Below are 23,292 nucleotides of genomic sequence, written 5' to 3' on the forward strand. Positions count from 1 at the left end.
AGGCTGTTTTTGCCAAGCTAGGGAAGGTACCGTACTTTCCATGTCCTGCAGATGATCAGAGATAAGCGTGGCCGCCACACAAAGGAAGAGAGTCCTCTTTTACACAGATACACAAATAGTCTTTTCAATTTTCACTTGAACCCAAATAGTCATTTTTGAGAATGTACTTACTGTATGACACTTACATAAATAAAGACATGTTAATGAAAGTTTACACTAAAGATATTTCACACATTTTTCTTTGGTCAAACTTTCTATGAACTGCCTGTGATTAATTCCATTATGACTGCAATATGAGTGGTTCTAGTTATAGAACAATGACAGGGGCTTACTAACTTATCATTAAAAAGAATGTGGTTTAATCAACAATGAAAGAAGATTCCAGAAACACATTTTTAAAAAGATGAAAAAAAGCTTTATACAGGCACAGCATTATGCACAATTTAAATCACAACCTTAAAACATTTCAGTGCAAAAAAAAACTGAAAGAAATTGACATTTTGCTACAAATGTACTGGGTCCTGTGAGTCATAAATCAGTTTATGTCAGACTGCGCTCAGTGCAAAAGGGTCCTGAACAGACAGAATTCTGGGACAGTAATCATAGTGCAAGAGGGACACACCTGCACTTCCTCCACCAAGATGACACTGGTTGAAATTCATGGCTCTTGCTAAGGACAACTTGGGAATGTTGCGGATCAAAATTAAGTTATTGTATGTGTCTGGGAAAAATGCTATTTCTATCTATGGTCTGGTCTCTACCCATTAAGAAGTATGGACAGTATGGACTATGCTGTCACTCAATGGATTGATATCTAGAGTACATGGAACCATTGGCTGACTGTCTGAGAAGTTTCCATATCAGTTTCAGAAGGTGAAAATTCAGCTTTCAGTTGTTCTCTTGGAAAGCCACTAGACTCGACTACACCCTTCTGAGATACACAACTTTGAAATGAGGTCTTTGGTTATTTGACAACACCAAAAAAGAAAAGACAGTCATACAGTATATAAAAGACATGGCCGAGCAGTACAATTTTGGTACAAAGAAGAACATGACGGAATGATACGCTTCTCAATAAAAATTGGGTTTGCAGATAATTTCATCAACTAATACCTTACATTTTGTCTACATGATCGGCAAAAAATGTTTGTTTTTTTAAATAAAAAATTCTAAAAGGCAGATGTTTGGCAATTAAAACCTCTAATGAGCTGTAAGTGCTATGTTATTTTAAAGATAGGCTTTTATCAGCACATTTTATACCGTTAACATTTAATTACATGGATAACATTTATTGAACTGTGGGTGTGAAATGAATTTTCAAATCAAATACTGGCAGACTGACAAATATGAGGCAATGGAATCAAAAGGGTGGCCAAGGCAGTTGGACTGAACCACGCCTATACTGTACTATACAATAAGATCTAACCAGCAAAATTACAGTGTAATCAATCTTTGGCTCACACAAGAGGACACATAACATTTCCAACCAACCCATGGTGCACAATGTGATAGCATGTAACATTCAAAGTAATCCTACTTCAATTTTTGTTTTTCCTTAAAGGCCCAATGCATCTGTTTTTATCTCAATATCAAATAATTTCTGGGTAACAATTAAGCAAGTGCCTTACTGTAATAGTTTTCCATTAAAACTGTAAAAAAGGAAACAAAAATTGCTTTTTAGCAAAAACTTTTTCTCTAGCAATAATTTTGTTAGGACTGTTGGAGTGGTCTGAGTATGTAATCTGAAAACTAACTGTTATTGGCAAAGAGGTTGGAACTCTTTGTTATTGGTATATATTAACTTATACTGCCTCAAATTCCTTCACACTTTTAAAGGGATAGTTTCATCAAAACACAGGAAAAACAGGATTTTGACTGCACTGGGCCTTAAAAAAACCATTCAGACTACCACAGATCAGAAATACAACACATTTTCAAGAATTTGGATATAGATCCTTCAAGGTTGTTGGGTGGTTTTTATCCCTGTCTATCGATCTAAGTTCTCAAGCACTGCAAGTCATCCCATCCATTAAAACCTGTATTGAACCCATTGGCTCTCTCTGCCTGTTCCTCTGGCTAATGTTAGCTCATGGCTCTCCATTGACAAAGCCCTGCTCCCCTGGTGCTCAGAGTTTGGTTATCTTCCAGCAAAGCTTCTATGAGCATTTAATGACCTGGCAGTGCTGTGAAGGACTTGGCCGGGCCAACATGAGTGTCAGCTGGGCTATGAAAGCCCCGACAACAGCCTGTCCAAGCTAAATGCTAAATGATAACAGCAATTATGTTTGACATCTGAAAAGGGGCAGGGTTAAACAAGTGAGACAACAGTAAAATAAGTTGTTTCAAGAACTTACATTATTTGCCCTAATTCATGTACTTTAATTGAATTAAATCTGATTATTTTAGGCATTGTATTTGCTATCAATGTTTTCAGCTGTTGTTGTTGTTACAATTATTACTAACATCCTTGCTATTGTACTGAATATGTTTGGAAAGAAAATACATTTTAAAAAATGGTGCTTACAAATTATTTCATATTTAATATTAAGATTTAAATGTCTGGGTCAATGGAACCGGCCGTGGAACTGGTTGCATCAAATTAGAATTGCAGATGATGTTTGGAGGAGGAAAGGAAACAGTGAGAAGCCATGAGAACCAGGAGGAAGACACAGCGCAGACTCGACACATCTGACCATGGGCAAACTCACAAACAAATTAAATACATAGGTGAAAAATAAATAGCTGCAACAAAAAGAAAACTGCTTAGTAAAAAAGCGAGAAACTGTACAAGGCACATTTACCTCCACAAAGCATTATCCACATGGCATTATCCCTGTGAGTGCTCTGCAACAGGACACTCCATCTTTGGTGGTTTGATTAGGCTCAGCTTTCCAAATCTGAGCAGGAAACATAGGTGTAAAATTCCAGTTGTTGTAGAATTCCCAAAGAAAGTATTCTCAAAAGCTGTACACATTCCCTATTCCAACTTATCCTGGATCAGGGAATCTTGAGCCAATTCAAGGTTAAAAACTATCAAGACAAATTTGTATCGGTCCATCTACGCAGGAGGATCCATTCTGAAAATGTAGCATTTTATATAATCACATATGTACAGGGTCTTTTGACAGAATTCTCCCAGGTGCTACAGTATGTGTCTGCTGCAGGAATGGGATTGAGGCTTCTGTCTACCCATCATCTTCTCTGCAGGATGATCTGTAATAGTCGTCCAATCAGGAGCCCCATCCACAGTAGGAAGGCGGGCTCTTGGTGCATCTCCTGCAGGTTTGCCTGGGCAACTTGACCGTTTCTGCCAGCAAGGCGCTGTGGAGGACACAGCGAAAAGAGCCCGGTTACATACACATACTCCTGTATACATTGCCACTAAACATATACACAAACATACAGGATAAAGCATTCAACATATTGTAATAACACATGGCGTAATAGTGCCATTCACCTGACAACCATAATGACCCGGGCTGTGTGTGGAAAGCAGACACCAGAGGTTTGCTGATAATAATGGCTGAATTCAACTGTGGTCAGTGTGCCAGTCCTTTCATGAGGGGTAAATTCTCGTCATCACACACATGCAGCCCTACAAACACAGGAATCAGGCCAACACAACTTGTTCCTGACATCCTGGTCCACTTCAACCCAAACTCTTGGTCCCTCTCCAGGTGTTAGGACCAGTGGGTTCACTTCACACTCAGACAAGAGGCCCAGACAAATACATATACTGTTCTTACATGTGTTTGTGCTCCTGTGATATAGTACCATGATGTGTTTGTGCTCCTGTGATACAGTACCATGATGTGTTTGTGCTCCTGTGATATAGTACCATGATGTGTTTGTGCTCCTGTGATACAGTACCATGATGTGTTTGTGCTCCTGTGATACAGTACCATGATGTGTTTGTGCTCCTGTGATATAGTACCATGATGTGTTTGTGCTCCTGTGATACAGTACCATGATGTGTTTGTGCTCCTGTGATACAGTACCATGATGTGTTTGTGCTCCTATGATACAGTACCATGAAGTGTTTGTGCTCCTGTGATATAGTACCGTGATGTGTTTGTGCTCCTATGATACAGTACCATGATGTGTTTGTGCTCCTGTGATATAGTACCATGATGTGTTTGTGCTCCTGTGATACAGTACCATGATGTGTTTGTGCTCCTGTGATACAGTACCATGAAGTGTTTGTGCTCTTGTGATACAGTACCATGATGTGTTTGTGCTCCTGTGATACAGTACCATGATGTGTTTGTGCTCCTGTGATACAGTACCATGATGTGTTTGTGCTCCTGTGATACAGTACCATGATGTGTTTGTGCTCCTGTGATACAGTACCATGATGTGTTTGTGCTCCTGTGATATAGTACCATGATGTGTTTGTGCTCCTGTGATACAGTACCATGATGTGTTTGTGCTCCTGTGATACAGTACCATGATGTGTTTGTGCTCCTGTGATACAGTACCATGATGTGTTTGTGCTCCTGTGATACAGTACCATGATGTGTTTGTATAAGAAATAGTTTGGTAATGTGTACACAGCATTGAATTAAAGAAGCACAATTGAGCATTAAAGTGTGGAACCAACAGGACCCTGAACAGCTTCAACCCCCATGCCATAAAACTGCTAATTAACCAAATAGCTACACAGACTTTCTGCATAGACCCTTTTTGCACTAACTCTTTTGACTCATCGCGTATGCTACCGCCACTGCTTATTATCTATCCTGTTGCCTCGTCACTTTACCCCTACCTATATGTACATATCTACCTCAATTAACTCGTACCCCTGCACATCGACTTGGTACTGTTACCCCATGTCTATAGCCAAGTTATCATTACTCATTGTGCATTTATTCCTCGTATTATTATCATTAAATTATTTGTATATTTTTCTCTCTGCATTGTTGTGAAGGGCCCATAAGTAAGTATTTCACTGTTAGTCTACACCTGTTGTTTACCAAGCATGTGACAAATAAAATGTGATTTGATTTAAATGAGCAACCACTTTAACTGTATTTACCCTCTCAATTGAGGGTTAATGTTCTGCTCTTCTGATCTTTGTGTCAACATTGCTTTGTTGGTCAGAGGCCCTGCAAACGACCACACTAGTGCTACAGCCTTGGGCTGAAGAGAACCCTAACATACCAGGTTTACGACATGAGTGATATCTCTTAATGAGCAATACAATGCAGCAGCAGTGTCATAAAGGCCATTCTATTAGGGCAGCTACTTCAGCTCCAATGGAAACGGTACTTCATGAACTAAACACAAATAGGGACATTTTTACTGTGACGTGAATGGAGAGATTAGGGAAGAGATTGAGACATTCTATTTGGTCTTCAGTGGTGCACTTGGACATGGCCAGGTCATGGTATCCTAATAATGAGGGATGGATGGACTACTCCCCTCACAGCCAATTACCTCTGCAGACTTGGCATAGTGGAGGTGAAAACAGGTGGCTGTCTTGGCCAGGCCAGCACTTTGGCCTGAGGCCATTAGTTTGGCAGGGCTTTTGCGATAAGCGCTGAGAATTTCCCCTGTGGCCCTTTGGCAGAGGGGACGGAGGAAGCGTGATTCATTTTACAAGTATAAAATGAAGAGAAAACACCAAGTCTGAGTTATACTTTTCCCTTCGTGCTTCGAGGTGAAAAAAAAACAACTGTTTTTTGTGCTGAAGTATGACTTGGGCATCGCTCCATCAGTGAATCACTGCAGGTGTGTGGAGTCAGAGCAGCTTGGCAGGTAACCATACCATGCAGACATTGTAAACCAGCCCTGTGCCTCAGGTATTCTGCTCTCAACAAAAGGATTTTAGGAACAAATGCAAGAGGAATATCAATGCTTGGTTTTACGCTAAATGAGTTGTGCCAAGAACCACAGAAACCTGGAGTGACTGTGAATAGTGTCTGAGGAAACAGGTGATGAGGAAGTGAACTTAAATTGAGGTGCATTAACTCCTCTGTGAGATAGACTTAGAGCAGGACCGGCAACATTGTAAGACCCCATTCTCATTCAGGGCAAACATGATGAGTTCATTAGAGAATTGACAGATCGAAGGTTTGGCTAGATGTAAATGATGGTTCCGAAAGACTTAACAAAAACGTAAAACAATATGTTGAAAGGTTGTTTGATTAGAACATATCCTCATTCGAAGTTTAGGACTATTTAACAATTTGTGAAACAAATACTGTATGTTCCTATGGTAAAGAGATTTTAAAGAATGAGATGGAAAGAGGAATGACTTCTATACTTACTGTAAGCCCTACAAATTAAACATGCTGCCATTCCAGGCAGTGGTTTCAACAGTGTAAACACATAGACTTGTATCCTGAGATTTGGCCATTGAGGCTGAGGTTAAAACCTCTCTGATGTGTATTATAGTATCATGACTACATGTTGCATTTTGTATGGCATTATATAGTACACACAGTATGTAATCACATGCCACTTCACACCCCGATGCATGCAACATGAGAGGGAGGCATCAGGCAAATCAACAGGTGAATGATCCCTTTAATAATATGTTATTAGCTGGGGGGAGGGTACAGTAGAAAACATATTGCAATATTACTTTCAAAGACTTTCAGCTATTTCACACATAGCTTAAACGGAGTATTGTACTTGTTAGTTTCCTTAAAAAATATATCTTTCCCTTTAAGAATCATGTTTTGTTCTTCTAAAATTGGGTATGTTAATACCCAAATTCACTAAATACACTAAATACACACACTGAACATTTTACACCGATAACCAGCAAATTGGTACAATGTTGCAAGCCATTAACACTTAAACCATGTCTCAATGGTTTAAGGGTGGATCAGGGTCTGAGTATTGAGCTGGTTCTGTGCCCAAAATGTGTTGTGGCATGTACACAGACTGACTAATCTCTCTCTGACAATTGATCTGGGGTGAGAGAACGCAGAGTGCAGCACCACATGCAAGCAAAACAAAGAAGCCATTACTTACAAGACCAGAAGAACACTGAAAAACAATTCGACCAAATTGGGAGAGCAGACAGAATTTGGAATAGACAACATGACATTAAAGTGACTCGCTAATACGTTCACAGATGTCTGCCTGAGGAAAAACAACGTTGTCACTGAAACACTCAATGCTACTCAGCTTGTGCTTTTATTTGATCAAAACAAGGTATTACACAGCTGCTTAAAATAGTTTCCAAACAGACAAACTTCTCTCTCCCTCTTTCTACAAGAGAAAGAATGCTGGTCCTATGCCAAAATAACCTTGCATCACATATAAGATGGGGTGTCACCACTTTCTAAGGGAAATCGTTTAAAAAACAAAATCCATTTAAAAACAGAATAGAAACTCAACAAAGAAGTCAGCTGCCATGTAAATGCTCAGATAATTTGAGTGGCAAAATGCAGACATTAGTTCTCTTAGAATACAACATGTTTCTGTGGCCAGACATCTGCTTTGCATTAGCAGGGTGCTTGTCCTTTTTGCTTCACGCTATTATCTGCCATATCTACCACTGGAGAGACGTCTCACCAGACCTGGGCTCAAATAGTACTTGGATTTCTTTCAAATACTTTAGCTGCACTTTATTGAGCAGGCCTGGTGCAATGGAACCAATGGAATAGTCCCAAAAATGAAAACCCTGCACATCTGTCAGTCTGGGAAGGTTCAGTTAAACGCTCAGAGTATCAGAGGAGTGCCCTGAATTTAAAGCCTCCTTTTTCAGTCCACAGGACAGAGCACCTTCACATGCAAAGTTAACTTCACAGCATTGCCACCACTAAACACACACGCAAGCAACACCAGAACCAGATGAAGAGAGTATGGAGACACCCAAACCCACAACACACCCAAAGACTTAACAGTGGACCAACTCCACTTAAAAGTTCTTTCCAGTGCCTCTCACAAAGCATGACAACCGCTAGAGCCCTGGGTTCAAACTCACACTGGGAGAAAGAGCCGGTCAAAGAGCAGGTCCGGAGGGCCAGGCCGAGGCTGGACTGAGTGGGTCTCCATGGCGCTGGCTGAATGAGGCCTGTAAAGGCGGACCTGTGGATAATTAGAGACCACAGTGGGCTCTCTGAGAGCCTTAACCACAGGGTAGGAATAATGAAGCTGAGCAGTCACGTAGCCCTGCCATGCTGCAACACAACCACTCACTCACTAACCATCTGCCCAGTCACTATAACCTGACCCTTCCTCCTCTGAGCTCTCTAACCCCAAAACTTGATCTTGATTGCTCACTCAGACAGCCAGAGTATTTTCCATAATGGCTATTAGGCAGAGAAGGAGGGGGTGTGTGTGTCTGTGTGTGTGTAATAGCAAAACAAAATCAGGTCATCCCGAGAATAATGTTGGTCACTGGTCAGTTGCGTGGGTGGCCAGAGGCCATAGAGACAATCCGAAGTGAGAACTGGGAAGTCTGACAAATGACACAGATCTGCAGATCAGTGAACAAACTGCGCAGAAGTTTTTTAAATTCACCTTAGACGACACCTGAAAACACACAAACGCTTTGTTTACAAGGAAATAACTTACTAGCCAGGAGAAACTACCTCTGATCCAGATACAAGCATTATGACAGTTATTGGCAGTTGAAAACGTATACATAAAGCCAGATGAAACACCTGAATTTGTCAGTAACACACAATGTAATAACCTGTATATAGAGTGCCTTTGGAAAATATTCAGACCCCTTGACTTTTCCATATTTTGTTACGTTACAGCCGTATTACAAAATGGATTAAATAAATAAAAATCCTCAGCAATCTACACACAATACCCCATAACAAAAAAGTGAAAACAGGTTTTTGGAAAATAAACAGAAATTATTCATAAGTATTCAGACCCCAAATTGAGGTAAGGTGCATCCTGTTTCCATTGATCATTCCTGAAATGTTTCTACAACTTGATTAGAGTCCACCTGTGGTAAATTCAATTGATTGGACATGATTTTGAAAGGCACACACCCGTCTATATGAGGTCCCACAGTTGACAGTGCATGTCAGAGCAAAAAACCAAGCCATGAGGTCGAAGGAATTGTCCGTAGAGCTCCGTGACAGGATTGTGTCAAGGCACAGATCTGGGGAAGGGTACCAAAAAGATTCTGCAGCATTGAAGATCACCAAGAATGCAGTGGCCTCCATCAATCTTAAATTGAAGAAGTTTGGAACCACCAAGACTCTTTCTAGAGCTGGCCACCCGGCCAAACTGAGCAATCAGGGAGAAGGGTCTTGGTCAGGGAGGTGGCCAAGAACTCAATCGTCACTCTGACAGAGCTCTAGAGTTACTCTATGGAGATGGGAGGACCTTCCAGAAGGACAACTATCTCTGCAGCACTCCACCATTCAGGCCTAAATGGTCGAGTGGCCAAAAGGCACCTAAAGACTCTCAGACCATGGGAAACAAGATTCTCAGGTCTGGGGAAACAAAGATTGAACTGGCACCATCCCTACGGTGAAACATGGTGGTGGCAGCATCATGCTGTGGGAATGAGGAAAAGTTGAATGGAGCAAAGTACAGAGAGATCTTTATGACAACCTACTCCAGAGCGCTCAGGACCTCAGACTGGGGCGAAGATTCACCTTCCAACAGGACAGCAACCCTAAGCACACAGTCAAGGCAATGCAGGAGTGGCTTCGGGACAAGTCTTTGAATGTCCTTGAGTGGCCCAGACCTGAACCGATCGAAGATCTATGAAGACCTGAAAATAGTTGTGCAGCAACGCTCCCCATCCAACCTGACAGAGTTTGAGAGGATCTGCAGAAAACAATGGGAGAAAACTCCCCAAATTAAGGTGTGCCAAGCTTGACGAGTTATACCCAAGAAGACTCGAGGCTGAAATCGCTGCCAAAGGTGCTTCAAAAAAGTACTGAGTAAAGGGTTTGAATACTTATGTAAATGTGATATTTCATTATTAAATTTTTCCTAAATGTGCTACAATTTCTAAAAACCTGTTTTTGCTTTGTCATTATGCGGTATTGTGTGTAGATTGATTCAATAGTTTTTTCCCTCATCAATTTTAGAATAAGGCTGTAACCTAACAAAACGTGGAAAAAGTCAAGGGGTTTGAATACTTTCCGAAGGCAGTGTAGTTATTTAATAGACATTTGAGACAGATAGGAGACATATGTCACCCGTTTCAGGAAACTAGGCCTGTCGCGGGTCAACTACTTCACAGGAGTGCCATTTGAACGTACAAATGTCTTTTTTAATCAAAATGCGTTTTTTGGCATAAATACCTTCTCGAACATGTGAACTTTCAAGTGCCTTAATATCAAACTTGTATGCCATCTGTAAATATGTAAGAAATTGTTAAATTACGAGCTTAGTTGGTTTAGCCACAGAAAAAGCCAGCAACCATGATTGGAGTTGGCTGGACATGCCGAGAGATGAATTTGGATTGGTGTGCCATATAGCACGCTTCTGTCTATTTGAGCTGGTCAGTATGTGTAGGTAATCCTGTCTAATGCTGCATTTTAAAAAATATATTGCGTAGTAAAACTGCTTTAGCGGAATTCGAGTATGATAGCTAAAGAGATGGAGAAAACACCTGTCTTCGGATTACATCTTCAAACTAAGGGCAACCATGGCATCCGTGACATCTATGATGTCTACGGGTAAGATAGTCTAGCTAGCTACATTTTCAGATATAACACATTTCTAATTTTGACATAAAGAATTTTAATTTCAAGTTTCAAGTGTACTATTAGCTAACATTGAACCTGGTTAGTTAGCTACCTGCAGATTCATGCAGTTTAGTAACGTCATGAGTAGGGATTATGGTTCATTGTTTAGCAAGCTAGCTAGCTACATGTCTTAACAAAATACTCCACTATGTAAGTATACATTTCAATAGAATGTCATTGCAAGAACTGTTGATAGATGTTAATGTCTGGTAAATTCGCTCTGGCTATCTACTCCGATTTCAGACCACAGTTAAGATAGTCTAGCGAGCTACATTTTCAGATAGTACACATTTCTAATTTTGACAAATTTCAAGTTAAAGTGTACTGTTAGCTAGCTAGCTAACGTTACGTGTATGATCTTATTATTCATACCTCAGAATAATTTTATTGGCTAGTTATAACCTAATGTTAGCTAGCTAACATTGAACCTGGTTAGTTAGTTACCTGCAGATTCATGCAGGGTAGTAACATCATGAGTTGGGATTATGGTTCATTGTTTAGTTAGCTAGCTAGCTATATGTGGTAACAAAAGACTCCACTATGCAAGTAGCCATGTCGGATGCGTTCATAAATTCAGTCTGGCCATTCTACACTCTTGTCTGAGTGTGTCAGAGCGCAGAATAACTGATGAATTACCGAACGCTAAAAACCCATTGAATATTGCCTGTGTCAGTAAACGTCTGCAAAAAGCGTAATTAATTTGTTGACAGCAGCACAGTTACAGTCACCAACGCTCTGGATAACATGAAAACAGCCTAACCAGCTCTGCTAGGGTGAGTAAAATGGTCAGAGTTTGGTGGGGGCTAAAGCTTAAGGGGTGTGAATGATGCTGAATGGGTGTAGACAAAGAAGAGCTCTCCAGTAGATAACAAAATATTCAAACAACCATTTTCTTAAAAGTGAGGTTTCAAGTTCATCAACTTTCAAAGCAGAATTACTTTCCCATTGTTCCTCAAATGCAGTGTATGATATACCATTTTGTAGCTCTGTCTCTGCTTTTATCCAAAGTAAAAAACACCATTTCAAATGTTGCTACATAAGACCGAATCAAGGCGGTCGGTCACATATGAGACAGCTCTAGATTCTAGACAGAGACAGTCTTGCAGAATTCCTCACTCTGATGTCAACCAAACACCTGAGACCAAAACACGGAACATTGAACACAACATGTTCTGCTTTTTATTGGGCTCATTGTTCTCAAAATACATATGAGCGAATACTAGCCTCTAGCCAATACAGTACCACACACACACAAACAAGCCCTGTTCTGTTCTACAATGTGTGTTAAGTCTGAATCACAGCCTCATTTGTTGAAAGATGTATAAATATTTATTTCTCCTCAGACATTCAGAGGCCTTTAGTAACACAGCATTTACCTCACGGCAAATCCTCACACACTCATTTGAAAGAAATGTGTCTTCAGTTAATCTTTTTACAGACAAACTGTCCGTCTTTATGGGTACCAAGCAGTGACTCTTGGGGATGGTGATGAGTAAAACACATCATAACATTCTTCAGATGCAAAGATACACAATGTCCACGACAAGAAAATCCCGGTGTTGTGAGCTGGCAAGAAAAACGTATTTCATTTCAGCCAATTAAAGTCTGCTCAGATGGAGAGTGACAAGAAAGGAACATGGGAGAAAACTCTCCATAGAGTGTAAACAAAATATTTTCTCCAAAAATGAACACAACAAGCCTTGAGTATTAGTGTTCAAGTGTACGAGTTACACAATAAACCAGGAAACTGATAACCCAGGGTAATATGAATCACCAACTCACAGATATTGTTTAAGGTACAAAGACATGACATTATACTGTAGATGAACAGCTGGCTGATTAATCGCCATACTCACATACAAGCTACTGTACAATGTTGCAATAGCAGTTACACAGATTTCCCTTTATCTTGCCTTCTGCACTATGCACCACAATTGCAATGTGGCTATTGGATCTGTCCTGTATCTATTATAAATAATGTTATAAAAACAGAGAGCCCTCAGCACATAAGAAATTAAAGCACAGAATGAGTCTATGCTAGGTCAAGGACACAAAGAAAGTATGGAAGCGTGAAATAATTTAGAATGGCACATGTTGAGCTGAGCACCTTATCAGCACCATTTGATACAGCGCAGTCCTTGATATGGTTTGTAAATAAGGTGATGCAACCTCCAGAAATGTACTGTGCAAGTAGCAAGAGAAGAGAAAAAACACATGGCAGCAAAGGCATTTTGTTCACCAGCGCTGCCATGATTTTGGCAGCAGCTCTGAGACAACACTTCAATTATTGACACTATCTAATGGGAAGATTAACTTTCCCCTGCGCTGCAGTGACACCTGTGATTATCAAGTTATCAATTATCAAGATTACTTTTTTGCAGTGCCTATTTAGCATATTTCTACCCCCTGGATATTGAAGCTACCCATTCCCTGAAGAGGGTCCTTTAATTAAATGCTAACACCCCCAAAATGTTGCATCTTCAGGATATAAGGGACATTATCATCCTCATCATCACTTATCTTTGGCTCCTCCAACCCTGTATGTGTATATACAGTAGTAGGTTACAAGACTCAGTGCTGGTGTGGTGTACCTACTCACCCCATGTATGAAGAGATCGTTAAACTCATCACCAATGCGCTGAAGCTCCTGGCCAATCAGTGTCTCTGGCCACATGTCCCCTGCAGTTGGCGGTGGCCGTGGTCTATAGGGATGGAGGGGGTTGGGCCACGCGTCTGGTGGACAAAGAGCAAGTGGCTGTCAGAACTCATTAGAACACAATCTAGTAACAAAGACCAAGCTACCGCATTACTAAGAAAAGGCCAGTATGACACTTCGCAGACATGCCAAGTGGTTCCTATAGTGTGGTTAAGTTGTCAATATGAATGTGTTCTGATCTCTTTCTATGACTCACAGGTGTCATGAAACATATGTCTAATATTTCTCATATCCCGCAGGGGCCCTGTAATATCAGTGGAACCATATGTTAATGTGGAACCACTTCACTTACTTTACTTTACTGCAAGTGGCCTGGTATAATGTTTCTATATTACTGTCATAAAAGAGACATAACAATAACACAGCACAGAGACAATTCATGACAGGCATCATGCATCACCACAACATTTCCAAAGATAAGTGTAGGACTGGTATTATGAAATGTGGCATTCTGTTATATTATGACAACCATATGACTGAGTTATAAAGGATATTTGTTAAGAATTTGTCAAAATCAAAATGCCATTTAAGTCACCAAAGGCATTATGCCCCGAGAAGATATAAAACCACAGCTGTGGTGTTCTACATGTGCGCTAGGATCACTCATATCTGATAGTCAGAAAGTAATTTCTTCACAGCATCTGTCTCCCTCAGGCAATAACATACATATGGTAGAGCTAAAACTGGAGAACATTTGTTAATCTCCACAAACATACTATTCAGACTTTATCTAAAGAACTGGATTTGAGTTGGAGCCAGTTCACTGTCTTCCCAAGATCAGAGATAGAACAGTTGTTGTTCTCTACCCCATTAAGAGTAGCCTCTGGGATTAGAGATGTGGTGAAACACTACAGATAGAGATTTATCTGTCCCTTATATCAGCCGGCTCCTAAGGAGAATGAACGGAGAGGAATCCCTGTCTGCTGCTGACAAAAGACACAGAGGTCTATTTTGACTGGCCTATACTCAAACTCGCTACATGTGGCCTTTGCAACACTGAGCGCAAATAAAAGGACACAAGTCAATCAGGCTGCTCAATCACATCTATTATGCACTGTGCCTGTTTGTCCCTGTGTATTTCCTTTAGCTTGTCTTCTGTGGCCACTAGCTTTGTCAGGGAATGTTATTGAGGTTGAGTGTAAATCTGTGTGAACACGTACAGGTGCCTTTAACACAGATATGCACGCGCATGTTTTGCTATGACGTGCACACACACACACCCTGTCTGAGCCCAGGTGGATCCTTGGTGGCTTATGACACAACTCAGTAAACAGAGGACAGATACTGTTCTTTAGAAACTTCCTGCTGAGGTTTAATCCAACTGTTGGCTCATGGTCACGCAATTATGTTGGCTGGACACATGCAGATGTGGTAAAGACTAGATACTGAAGTAAATATAACAATATACATTACAAACCTCCCAAAGAACAATAGCATGCAATAAACCAAGACGCATCCTTGCGTAAAAGCGCCCAATCCCCCCCCCATATCAGTGAACACACTACAAAACCAATGGTCCTTAATACTTGGAATAGACAGACAATGTCGTGAACTGGTGTGGGTTAAGAGTTCAAAACAAAGTGCACCTTCCGATTAACACAGAGGCATGGCACATATCATTATTTGCGCGTCAAGGATTTATCATGTACACCATGCCATGCAGCTGCCCAGCGCGGGCTGGATAGTGAGTAACAACATTTATTTGTGCGACACAAGCAAGGGTGTGCCTTACCATAATCTCGATTGGTCTCCTGTGCTTGAGACATGCGCTGCAGTGCGTGAGTCATGACTTGGCTAGATGGGCTCGGAGTCTGTGTCGACTTATCTTTCAATAGCGGGGAGCTTGGAATAGAATCGCTGTCGAACGAAAAATATCCACTGGATGACCTGGACAGTGTTCTGAACAACGGCGACCTCGACTGGAAACCAAGCAGACTATTCGGCATCATTATTCCTGCCCGTGAATGCTGCTCCCCTTCGCTGAACTGGGGGTTGTCAGTCGGTTCGGCACCGGAGGCTGCTCCGCCACCGGGATTCAATTCTCCGTATTTCCCTCTCTCAATTAGGATGGTCGAGCCATTGGACTGATTTTGTCGTCTGTAGGATAGATCAAGTATCAGAGTTAGGCTGTTTTTATTATTTTGTCCGTGCAATGTCATTATTTGTTGGAGATTTGCTCTTGTGGACTCAAAGTCTAAACAGTCATACTTTATAGAATGTATAGGCTAATAAAACAGAGCGCGCATGACTAAATATCCCGCCGGGTCGAGTCAAGTTGTTGACTCCGCTGTTACTTCTTCGTCTCCACGTAGGCCTATATCCATTATTTGTTTGGACAGAAGTGCTGATTCCAGCATTTTTAGCAGGGGGAAACAGTTGGCATGAAGTTATGTGCCGTAGTAACTGCGTCACAGCCCCATCTCCAAGCCAAGTTAACTTCTTCTATCGGAAATGAAAGTTGTGAATAGCATATTGTGCATCCCCAAGACAAATCTAGTTATAGTCATGTTTTCGAAATGAATCTGATCGTTACTTGGAAAAATGTATTGCATACTCGAATTGGTTCCGAATTACGCATAGAGGATCTCTTGCGCATGAAGGATCGCAGGCAGCGCACACTTTCTCTATTAGGCATATAGTCTACCTGTCGGCTTTATAATACTATAATACTTCATAATACTTTCAGTAGCCTATTATATCATAAATACTTACTCATATCAAATAAATTCAGAGTTAAATCGAATGTCATATTTGAGAGATGCGAAAACGCAGTCAAACCGACGAACAATAGAGTCACGCAGATTGTTGCTTGAGTGTCGGCAGACTCCGCACACATTCTACCAACATGTGTTGAAAGCAGACCTGATTGGATTAATGCCTCTTTGACTGACGGGCGAAAAAACGACATCCAAAATCATAGGCTAGCGGCCAACTGGTCCATTATCGCCACCCACAGGTTGCAGTAGTAGCCTCTCTCCTTTTACTTTGTCTTGAAATTGGAAACACAATTCGGCCCCTCGCCTTCACTGAATCACCAGAGAACAGGAGCCCCATTGTCGTGCAATTTCAACAGGTAGCCCATTAAATGCTGGATAGACTGAGAAGAGCGAAGATAGGTTAATGTGGAAAACAAAAGGAAACAAAACAATCAGGTGCCTGCTTTTTTCTCATTCCTATCCCCCCAAAACGGCCCTATAGGCATATTATAGACACCATCGCTTTGGAACCAACAGGGCTACACAACATAGGCTAAATCCAGGCAGTCGTGGGGGAAAAAACGCATATATATATATATATATATATATATATATATATATATATATATATATATATATATATATATATATATATATATATATGGTATTTTTGTATTATATTCAATACCAATCCCACTAGGCACAGACGTCAATTCAACGTCTATTCCACGTTGGTTCACTGTCATATCATTGAAATGATGTGGAAATAACGTTGTTCCAACCAGTGTGTGCCCAGTGGAAATGCGTAGGCTAGTGTTTCAAGCGTTACTATTATGGAAATAATAGGCTACTACAGATAATCAGGAACCACGGACATCTGTTAAAACATAATTCTCCCACGCTAAACCGTTGTGCAGACACCAGAGGGACTTCATCAAAAAAATAACTTTCTCCAATTAATGTTACATCGTGCGCGTCTAGGCGTGCGCTTTGTACACTTTTGTTTCATTAAATAAACACACGAATAGCCTATTTGATATGGTAGCCTACAAAATAAATGCATTTAGACTAGACAGCATAATGATCTAAAAACGAGTAATTCGGCCTATGGGGCTATGTTGGGTAGTGAAGTCTAAAGTTGGGAGAGGGCGGTGCGATTTTCTGTTATATTGTTTATTATTAGTCTTCTGAAATTATAGCTATCAAAAACATCAAAGCATGCTATTTCCTTATGTTTATTTTGCACTCACCTGGACGAATCGGACATGTCTTAAACCGCTTCAGTAGCGCGACATAACAGTTGTTAATAACGGTAAAATATCGGAAAATCCGCTTTTGAACTTCTTACATACGCTCTAAACGCAAAAGTTTAGAGTCCAATGCCTTTTTAATCAGAAAACTACGATGTCAACATCGAAAGAATAGTGGTTCCGCCTTGTAAAAACAGATCCCCTACAAAATATACGTTGCTTGAAGGAGGGGGGAAAGCGTTCGACTCTTTTGTCTCCGGGGTGGATATCTCAGCTCAGCTGAGGATACTTCCTTGCTGTAGCAGTTCACTCGCGATTGATATAAAAAGTTGAAGCGTCTGGTCTGAGTCGAGAGTGGGATGACGCCTGTATGCCATCCTCCGCCTCTGACCCGCCTACTCTTGCACTGGGTGGGATCTAAGCCTCGTTTCAAAGCATCCCTTCGAGTGTCCAGATAAACCTCTCTCTCCCCCCTCTCTCTCTGTAGGCGAACCGTTTACAATACTGTAGTACTAGTACATCTGCCTACCAAATTCAGAGGGGCAACTTCAGCTATCAAGATCCTATACCTAGCAACATTTAATTTGTGTCAGAGAAATTATGAAGAGGATATTTTTCTATTAAAATAACAAACTTCCAGTAGATGATAATACATTTCAGACAAACATTGTTTTATAGATGATCTACTTTAAGAAGAATTGGCTTTTTCTAGAGTAATTTAGTTTACGTATTGGAGCCCCTAAAATAGTTATTACATTGGTTCATCACGCGTTTGCCCACACATTCTCAGTTAGAAGAAAGGCTATATCAAAGACAGTGTTAAAAAGTCAGCTGCACCTTCTCACAATCATCCATGTGTTGATCATTTGCACAATATAACACTATTAAATCAATTGTTCACAACCAATGATCAGTGAATTGAGGGATATAAAAGTACTACATTTCCCACATGTATTCTGTCACAAACCATTTCCTATGACTTTGCTCATATTAATAAAATATATTCTAAACATATCTTGTGTGTTTACAATTTTTGTATCTCGCTGAATCAAAAACTGCCATAATGGCCTATTCAGTCTTGATGAGAGAAAGTGGCTGGCAGAGATATTCACGGTAAAAGTGTGTTCCCCACTGGGCAGAGATGTCAATTCAATGTCTATTCCACATTGGTTTAGCGTAATTTTAGTGAAATTACGTGTAAACCTCTTTGATTCAACCAATGTGTGCCCAGTGGGTCTCTGTATATACTGGAGATTGTATTTGTTGGGCGATTGCACATAGCTCACTGGTCCACTTTGTGAAGCTACCTCATGCTGTTAGCAGTGCAGTCCATGTGTCTACTGAGACAGTCTGCTTCCATACACCTATGGTCTGGTGCACTGTCTCAGGCCAAGGCTAGGTCTCAGCTCATGAGGGAAACTAGTAACAAATGTTACATTACATTAGTCTTAAGACTTGTTGTTCAAATGTAGTTCTGTTCCACTACTATCATGAATACATTTTTACACTTTTTTTGTACAAACAAAATTAGCATATTCACTAAGCAACACTGAGTGTAGTCAACAACTGGGCCTGTAGTCTGCAAACCTGGTACAGATTAGGCAAAATACCACGGGCTCTGTTCTCATATCCACACTACGCGACTTAGAATGCATGCCCAATATGTTGCATTATTCTTAGTGGTATGCTAGTATGGACATTGGAACATAGCTCATGGCTTTTCACTGAGAACTATGTGATCAAGCAGTGAGCTGGTGTGAGCTGACACTCTGAGATCGGCCCCAGCATACTGCACAGTGGGGCTCTTAACATGGAGGCTCTGATGGGGTACTCTGGTGGGGAATAGACGGCCCACTCAGCTCGAGGGTTGGCCACCCCAGCAATGGGGACCGAGATGCAATGGGGACCTGGGGCTCCAGAGTGGTGCAGCGGCGATCTAAGGCACTGCATCTCAGTGCTAGAGGCATCACTACAGACACCCTGGTTCGAATCCAGGCTGTATCACAACTGGCTGTGATTGGGAGTCCCATAGGGTGGCGCACAATTGGTCCAGCTTTGTCTGAGTTTGGCCGGTGTAGACCGTCATTGTAAATAAGAATTTGTTCCTAACTGACTTGCCAAGTTAAATTAAGGTTAAATAAAAAATGTATTAAAGATGCAGCAGGAGGGAACATTGAAGTCAGACACCATTTTTTAGGGCCTCATATCCTTTAACTGATCTACACAGCTGCAACAGCTGGAGGACAAACACAACAGGAGTCAGAGACACAACATTTGCATAAATCAATGCAATCAATGAATGAGAATGTGAGAAAATGGTAATGAGGAAGACTGGTATGAATAGCCTTGTAAATGAGTCAATGGCTGAATTTTTGTTTTTTTTACAACGGAGGTAATGTCTTGAAATGTTTAACATTGTTGGACAGGGTATAGACAAAGATAGCAAATGAATCTGATCTGATTTGTGCTGACCTTCAAGTCAAAGTTCTGTACAATCTACAAATTTTCACAACAGTCCCCAGCAAGAGAATGATTCAGCATCTTGAGTAAGCAGCATTGACCATCATGAATTGGCGGTACATTCAGATACAGACAACTCTGGGCAGACCGATGGCAGGTGTTTTATTGCACTGAGGATCTACAGTAAGTGTTCCAGGAGCAGCAGACAAAGTCCAGACGGACTTAAGGAGCCACAGTGGCAAGGCAAAGTATGTGAACCCTTTGGAATTACCTGGATTTCTGAATAAATTGGTCATAACATTTGATCTGATCTTCATCCAAGTCACAACAATAGGCAAACACAGTGTGCTTAAACTAATAACACAGAAATTATTGTATTTTTCTTGTCTATATTGAATACATCATTTAAAAATGCACAGTGTACGTTGAAAAAAGTATGTGAACCCCTAGGCTAATGAACCCCTAGACTTCTCCAAAAGCTAATTGAAGTCAGGAGTCAGCTAACCTGGAGTCCAATCAATGAGACGAGATTGGAGATGTTGGTTAGAGCTGCCTTGTCCTATAAAAAACACTCACAAAATTTGGGCTTGCTATTCACAAGCATTGCCCGATGTGAAGCATGCCTCGAACAAAAGAGTTCTCGGAAGACCTAAAATTAAGAATTGTTGACTTGCATAAAGCTGGAAAGGGTTTAAAAAAGTATCTCTAAAAGCCTTGATGTTCATCAGTCCACGGTAAGACAAATTGTCTATAACTTGAGAAAGTTCAGCATTGTTGCTACTTTCCCTAGGAGTGGCCGTCCTGCAAAGATGACTGCAAGAGCACAGCGCAGAATGCTCAATGAGGTTAAGAAGAATCCTAGAGTGTCAGCTGAAGACTTACAGAAATCTCTGGAACGTGCTAACATCTCTTGACGAGTCTACAATACGTAAAACACTAAACAAGAATGGTGTTCATGGGAGGACACCACGGAAGAAGCCACTGCTGTCAAAAAAAAACATTGCTGCAAGTTTGAAGTTTGCAAAAGGGCACCTGGATGTTCCACAGTGCTGCTGGTAAAATATTCTGTGGACAGATTAAACGAAAGTTGAGTTGTTTGGAAGGAACACACAACACTATGTGTGGAGGGAAAAAGGCACAGCACACCAGTATCAAAACCTCATCCCAACTGTAAAGTATGGTGGAGGGAGCATCATGGTTTGGAGCTGCTTTGCTGCCTCAGGGCCTGGACAGCTTGCTATCATCAATGGAAAAATGAATTCCCAAGTTTATCAAGAAATTTTGCAGGAGAATGTAAGGCTATTTGTCCGCCAATTGAAGCTCAACAGAAGTTGTGTGACGCAACAGGACAACGACCCAAAACGCAGAACTAAATCAACAACAGAATGGCTTCAACAGAAGAAAATACGCCTTCTGGAGTGGCCCAGCCAGAGTCCTGACTTCAACCCAATTGAGATGCTGTGGTATGACCTCAGGAGAGCAGTTCACACCAGACATCCCAAGAATACTGCTGCTCTGAAACAGTTTGGTAAAGAGGAATGGTCCAAAATTCCTCCTGACCGTTGTGCAGGTCTGATCCGCAACTATACAGAAAACGTTTAGTTGAGGTTATTGTTGCCAAAGTAGGGTCAACCAGTTATTGAATCCAGTGGTTCACTGTGAATGTTTGCATGGTGTGTTCAATAAAGACATGAAAACATAATTGTTTGTGTGTTATTAGTTTAAACAGACTGTTTGTCTATTGTTGTGACCTAGATGAAGATCAGATCAAATCTATGACCAATTTATGCAGAAATCCATGTATTTCCAAAGGGTTCACATACTTTTTCTTGCCACTGTATATACCAGAGCCCATTATCCAGTGGTGTAAAGTACTTAAGTCATGTTTTGGGGTATCTTTACTGTACTATGTATATTTTTGACTACTTTTACGTCACTACATCCCTAAAGAAAACAATGTACTTTTTACTCCATACATTTTCCCTAACACCTAAAAGTACTCGTTACATTTTGAATGCTTAGCAGAACTGGAAAATGGTCCAATTCGAATACTTATCAAGAGAACATGGTCATCCATACTGCCTCTGATCTGGCAGACTCACTAAATACAAATGCTTCTTTAGTAAATTATGTCTGAGTGTTGGAGTGTGCCCCTAGCTATCCGTAAATAAAAAGAGCATTGTGCTGTCTGGTTTGCTTAATTTAAGACATTTTAAGTGATTCGTACTTTTACTTTTGATACTTAAATATATTTTAGCAACTATATTTACTTCTGATACTGAAGTATATTTAAAACCAAATATTTTTAGACTTTTACTCAAGTATTTTACTGGGTGACTTTTACTTGAGTCATTTTCTTTTCATGTATCTTAACTTTTACTCAAGTATGAGATTTGAGTACTTTTTCCACCACTGCCATTATCTTTACAAGGCTCAGACTGGCATCAGATTGAACTGCCTAAGAACGAAGTGTATTTGCAAGTTTGGGGGCTTTATGCACGTTTGTAAAATATTTCAATGGGGCTTAATAGTGCCGACTGACTTAGTGTTCCTAACTTTAACTGCAATAACAATCGGTCTAACTTTCTTGCTTTGACACACAAAATCTCTTGTTCTAAGAAAATGCTGGAACCAACACCCAATCTGAGATATTGACTGTGCAACTAAACAGGAAGGTAACTACACAGCAACAGGCAAACCTAATTATAGCAATAAAATTGAGATTAGCTATTCTGACAAGTTTCAGTTGACACCAGGTCTCTCTGTCATAGGTGCAGGCAGCCTCCCTCATTAGCCAACCAGTTCCCCATGGCTGTTGTGTGGACAGTCATATTAATCATAAACTCAGGAGGGCCTAGGATGTAATTGTTCCCAATCAGTAGGAGGGTAAACTTAACAGCCATGGTTTCCATGGGAAAAGAATTACCCGTGGATCATTCAGAAACTCATTAAAACTAATGGAGTGGAGAGGGTGAGTAATGGCAGCCAACCCCACAAATCACTGAGACAGCGTGAACAAATACATATTTCTTAAGACTAGAAAAATATGTTATTCCCTTACATGCTGTAATGAATTTATTGAATGTTTCTCAGCTAAATACTTAGTAAGAAATTCCGTTTATGAAGTGAGGCATTAACATAACTGTTTAAAAAAAGTATTAGCTCATAATATGCCTGACTAATTGTATATCCTTAATTCTGTTTTCATTAAGGTTTTCATTAAGTTTATCTAGTAACATGTCATTGTTCGTACAGGTCTCCAATTTTGTGGAGAATATTAATTTCATAAACTGAGATTGTTCACTCAGATTCAAAGTTTGTGTGGTGCTAAAACCCACTTTAATGCCACCTAGTGGCTCCTAACCAGAAAAGCAATAGCACGTCATTTGACCTCATAATGTCAGCTATGAGGCAATCTAGCTACCGTGCAATCCAAACACTAAAAGTATTTACCTGTCCAACTGGTATTTGTTCCAGTACATATTTTA

The 23,292-nt window shown here is 40.6% G+C and overlaps 1 protein-coding gene across 1 annotated transcript; it reads right to left on the reverse strand.

Moving 5' to 3' along the window:
* Positions 1-392: 392 nt before the first annotated feature.
* Positions 393-18,273, reverse strand: LOC118399300 (bcl-2-like protein 11). The gene is made up of 4 exons (XM_035795288.2): positions 17,345-18,273; positions 15,131-15,495; positions 13,282-13,415; positions 393-3,321 (listed from the first exon to the last, which is right to left on the reverse strand). Exons 1-4 carry the CDS (start codon positions 17,359-17,361, stop codon positions 3,193-3,195), a joined length of 645 nt encoding a protein of 214 aa, XP_035651181.1. The 5' UTR covers positions 17,362-18,273; the 3' UTR covers positions 393-3,192.
* Between the last annotated feature and the right edge of the window lie 5,019 nt (positions 18,274-23,292).

The sequence above is a fragment of the Oncorhynchus keta genome, chromosome 2, assembly GCF_023373465.1.
Source record: "Oncorhynchus keta strain PuntledgeMale-10-30-2019 chromosome 2, Oket_V2, whole genome shotgun sequence".
In the NCBI taxonomy this organism is placed as follows: domain Eukaryota; kingdom Metazoa; phylum Chordata; class Actinopteri; order Salmoniformes; family Salmonidae; genus Oncorhynchus; species Oncorhynchus keta.

What these genes read in the sequence shown, in the direction of transcription:
- LOC118399300 (XM_035795288.2), bottom strand. An exon ending in GGAGACCAATCGAGATTATG is followed by an intron (nt 13,416 to 15,130) that starts GTAAGGCACACC and finishes TTTGTCCACCAG; the next exon opens with ACGCGTGGCCCAACCCCCTC. An exon ending in ACGATCTCTTCATACATGGG is followed by an intron (nt 3,322 to 13,281) that starts GTGAGTAGGTAC and finishes TGTCCTCCACAG; the next exon opens with CGCCTTGCTGGCAGAAACGG.